The 5,000-nt window shown below is 43.6% G+C and overlaps 1 protein-coding gene across 1 annotated transcript in view; it reads left to right on the forward strand.

Annotated features, from left to right (window-relative positions):
- Positions 1 to 4,532, forward strand: part of LOC308309324 (kalirin-like) — a 105,971-nt gene extending 101,439 nt beyond the window's left edge. The window contains exons 45-46 of the mRNA XM_080754873.1: positions 3,075 to 3,223; positions 4,259 to 4,532. Of these exons, the coding sequence (XP_080610999.1) occupies positions 3,075 to 3,223; positions 4,259 to 4,444 (335 nt within the window). The 3' untranslated portion in view covers positions 4,445 to 4,532. The remainder of the gene's footprint in view (positions 1 to 3,074; positions 3,224 to 4,258) is intronic.
- Positions 4,533 to 5,000: the final 468 nt, after the last annotated feature.

Consider the following 5,000-nt stretch of genomic DNA (forward strand, 5'->3'; position numbering starts at 1 on the left):
CTATCACCTCTGAACTTTGTGTTCATAAAGGTGTCTACTATCACCTCTGAACTTTGTGTTCATAAAGGTGTCTACTATCACCTCTGAACTTTGTGTTCATAAAGGTGTCTACTATCACCTCTGAACTTTGTGTTCATAAAGGTGTCTACTATCACCTCTGAACTTTGTGTTCATAAAGGTGTCTACTATCACCTCTGAACTTTGTGTTCATAAAGGTGTCTACTATCACCTCTGAACTTTGTGTTCATAAAGGTGTCTACTATCACCTCTGAACTTTGTGTTCATAAAGGTGTCTACTATCACCTCTGAACTTTGTGTTCATAAAGGTGTCTACTATCACCTCTGAACTTTGTGTTCATAAAGGTGTCTACTATCACCTCTGAACTTTGTGTTCATAAAGGTGTCTACTATCACCTCTGAACTTTGTGTTCATAAAGGTGTCTACTATCACCTCTGAACTTTGTGTTCATAAAGGTGTCTACTATCACCTCTGAACTTTGTGTTCATAAAGGTGTCTACTATCACCTCTGAACTTTGTGTTCATAAAGGTGTCTACTATCACCTCTGAACTTTGTGTTCATAAAGGTGTCTACTATCACCTCTGAACTTTGTGTTCATAAAGGTGTCTACTATCACCTCTGAACTTTGTGTTCATAAAGGTGTCTACTATCACCTCTGAACTTTGTGTTCATAAAGGTGTCTACTATCACCTCTGAACTTTGTGTTCATAAAGGTGTCTACTATCACCTCTGAACTTTGTGTTCATAAAGGTGTCTACTATCACCTCTGAACTTTGTGTTCATAAAGGTGTCTACTATCACCTCTGAACTTTGTGTTCATAAAGGTGTCTACTATCACCTCTGAACTTTGTGTTCATAAAGGTGTCTACTATCACCTCTGAACTTTGTGTTCATAAAGGTGTCTACTATCACCTCTGAACTTTGTGTTCATAAAGGTGTCTACTGTCACCTCTGAACTTTGTGTTCATAAAGGTGTCTACTGTCACCTCTGAACTTTGTGTTCATAAAGGTGTCTACTGTCACCTCTGAACTTTGTGTTCATAAAGGTGTCTACTGTCACCTCTGAACTTTGTGTTCATAAAGGTGTCTACTGTCACCTCTGAACTTTGTGTTCATAAAGGTGTCTACTGTCACCTCTGAACTTTGTGTTCATAAAGGTGTCTACTATCACCTCTGAACTTTGTGTTCATAAAGGTGTCTACTATGACCTCTGAACTTTGTGTTCATAAAGGTGTCTACTATCACCTCTGAACTTTGTGTTCATAAAGGTGTCTACTATCACCTCTGAACTTTGTGTTCATGAAGGTGTCTACTATCACCTCTGAACTTTGTGTTCATAAAGGTGTCTACTGTCACCTCTGAACTTTGTGTTCATAAAGGTGTCTACTATCACCTCTGAACTTTGTGTTCATAAAGGTGTCTACTATCACCTCTGAACTTTGTGTTCATGAAGGTGTCTACTATCACCTCTGAACTTTGTGTTCATAAAGGTGTCTACTATCACCTCTGAACTTTGTCAATACCAACTCCCTTGGGAAACTTTGTGGGAGCCAATCAAAGCTGGCTCCCACTCACCAGTTCACAAGGAGCAAGTTGGCACCTGGACAGAGTGCAGTTCTAGTTATTTGCACAAGCAGAGTGTGCAAGTACTGCCATCGGCTGGGTGTGTATGTACCATACATCGGCTGGGTGTGTATGTACCATACATCGGCTGGGTGTGTATGTACCATACATCGGCTGGGTGTGTATGTACCATACATCGGCTGGGTGTGTATGTACCATACATCGGCTGGGTGTGTATGTACCATACATCGGCTGGGTATGTCGGTACGTATGTATGCACTGTATGTCGGATTGTGGGTGTACCCCTTTGTTTAAGCCCGTAGCCCAATCAGGGACCAGCATCGCTGGCAACCTCATCATTAACCAATGAGAGACCAGCATGGCTGGTGATGCCACTGTTGATGTCATCAGAGTTTGGTATATAAGAGCGTTCTTGGTAATGTCTTCATTATCATCCAATGAGGCCAGCAGGGCACACTGCGTCGCTCACTCTGCTGGCGCACAAGTAGGCCATGTATGGCACAGTAAATTCCAGCCTGGTTTAATATAGCTTGTTTTCAATAATGTTAAGATTCACTCATTACATGTCCTATAATGAAGACAATGGATATTGATGTTATTGGGCTATAATGGACCAATATTAGAACACACTTCCATTTTTTTTTCATTATTACTTTTTTTTTTAATTTATCAAGGAACAAAAAACACTCTCTCCCTCAAAGTGTAAAAATGTTTTTATAGAGACCATCAGAATTACACTAAAATGGTAATAATGAATGTTCACACTAAAAAATGCTGGGTTATAAACAACCCAACGTTATTTTTTAACCCAATGCGGGGATCAATAGTGGACCAACCCAACAGTAGTTAATTTGACCCACAAAAATGGGTTACTAATTTTAACCCAACAAGTGGGTTACGTCAGCGGTGATATTGTGGTTGTCTGCTGCAAAAATCTCCGCCGTTTTGTCTGTCTCATACATAGAGTTATGGGGTCTCATATAGGTATAATTTAATCCAATTGCTGGGTCAATTCTACCCAATGAATTGGTTAAAGGGGCCCAACCATGCTTTTCAAAATATATATTTTACATAAATATTGGTCCATAACAGGGTTTCATACAGGTGTTAGCCTAAACAGCTACTCGGATATTTAAATGTCATGTTCTGTGTGTCTCTAATTCCAATCATTTCAGATGCAATACCAAAATGCCCTTTGTTGGCAACAGGGTGCTGTCTTTGGGATTAAAGAAGAATGATGCAGAGAAGATACCATGGCACCATGCTAATCTTCTCTGTATCTGAGGATATCATGAAGCCTTTTCTTGTTCCAATAAAGAAATGTAAAACATATACTTTTTACATATTTAAACTTGAAAAATAAATGGTCTGTGTGTGTGTGTGTGTGTGTGTGTGTGTGTGTGTGTGTGTGTGTGCGTGCGTGCGTGCGTGCGTGCGTGCGTGCGTGCGTGCGTGCGTGCGTGCGTGCAGCTCTCCAGTCTCCAATAGAATACCAGAAGAAGGAAGGAGGCGTCGGCCACACAGTGTCCCGCCCCCTCTCCTCGGCCACGCCCACTCCCAACGGCCACGCCCCCCAGAGCCCCCCCCACCCCTCCCACACAGACACACAGGACGACCAGGTACAAACATAGACTGTAAAACAATATGGACGGTTTCTACGGGTGACCCCATCATTGTAGAAATCAACGTTCATTGGTAGAAATGATACCATCTAGAATGCTATTGGCTGCCAACGGTCACGTGCAACCGCAGGGACACATGGGACATTGTCTTGAGTTTGCCAAAAATAAAGCACACAAAGAAGAATCATCACAAGCCTATGATCACAAGCCCCTCCTACAGCATACCCTGCTATAACATCCATTATAACATAAATTGGACCATATTTTCACAAAACGCATATGATGGTGATAGAAACGAGGCTTTAAACTAGCGACAGGAACCATAAAGTATTTATGACAATGTTTATTAACCGATTTAGTGCCGATCCCGCGATGTCTCGCAAAATATTAAAAGGTATCTATAGAGTGTCGATCGCGGCATGACTCATGAAATATACTGTATATACAGTAAAGCTGGCCTGGCTAACTACCGTCCGGTGAAAAACACTGGCACGTTTGAAGTCGCTGATTCATCATCATGGCGCATCCACGTGCACACAATAGTGATCCCATCCCATAGAAACCAACAGTCTTTCTCATCTTTGATGTCCATTTTCTCCAAAAAACACCTTTGATGCCAAGGATGGCATTGGATTCTCGCTAAAATAGCACAAGCATGAAGGCATCCATCTTCCATCATTGTTTACGTTTCGGACCAGAACTAGTGCCGGGTCAATCTTGAACATCGTCAAGTAGGAATTGTTTGCTCGATCTACTTCCGGCCTTCAAAATAAGAGACTGGCCGCGGACGGAGAAAACGACCGGCACGCTGAACAATTAACCCTTTCATAAATAAATGTATCATGCCTGTTGCTAAGGTATGGCACCAGTCATGTTGCCATACCTTAGCTTTATCTGAACTGACGCCACTGTGTGTGTGTGTGTGCGTGTGCGTGTGCGTGCGCGTGCGCGTGCGCGTGCGCGTGCGTGTGCGCGTGTGCGCGCGTGTGTGTGTGTGCGTGCGTGCGTGTGTGCGTGTGTGTGTGTGTGTAGGAGCTGGTAGCGGTGGTCTCAGACTTCTCGGCGGTCCGTGAGGATGAGATCACGGTGGTGCGCGGGGAGCGCGTGCAGATCCTCTCCACCAATCAGCAGGGAGGATGCCTGGTGTACCGCCCCGCCAACTCAGAGTCTCCGCCCGCTGAGGGCTGGGTGCCACGCAGCGTGCTGGGGACGCACTGACACACACACACACACACACACACACACACACACGCACGCGCACGCACACACACACACACACACACGCACACGCACACGCACACACACACACACACACACACACACACACTGGACTTATTAGGGATGGGATGATATGAAAATGTCATGTCAAGATTTTTAGATCAGATCTACAAGCTCACAAAGCGTCACAGTGCTAGCCTGGCTTGGCCACTGCAGCTCTGCAGTATAGTAGTCTGGAGCCTCTCCCATTCCCAGTATAGTATATAATATTCCAGACTATATACTAATGCAGCTAACTAACTGCAGTATACTGCCCTAGGCAGAGTGCAGTACACGAATTTCACAAAAAATGGGTTTAAAAGTCTTACAGCTGATCAGCCAACTGAGATAAAGGCTTAAATGTGATATTACACTGATTGTATATCTGTTCTTGAGCTAATTGTTCAACCCCCAATATCATGAAGGCTAATTTGACCTTTGGGCGACACAAATAAGTCGGTGTGTCCGAAAACGTAGTTACTGCACTCTGCCTTTGTAGGGTATAGTAGTCTGGAGA

The sequence above is a fragment of the Nannobrachium achirus genome, assembly GCF_963921795.1.
Source record: "Nannobrachium achirus genome assembly, chromosome: 24".
NCBI lineage: Eukaryota > Metazoa > Chordata > Actinopteri > Myctophiformes > Myctophidae > Nannobrachium > Nannobrachium achirus.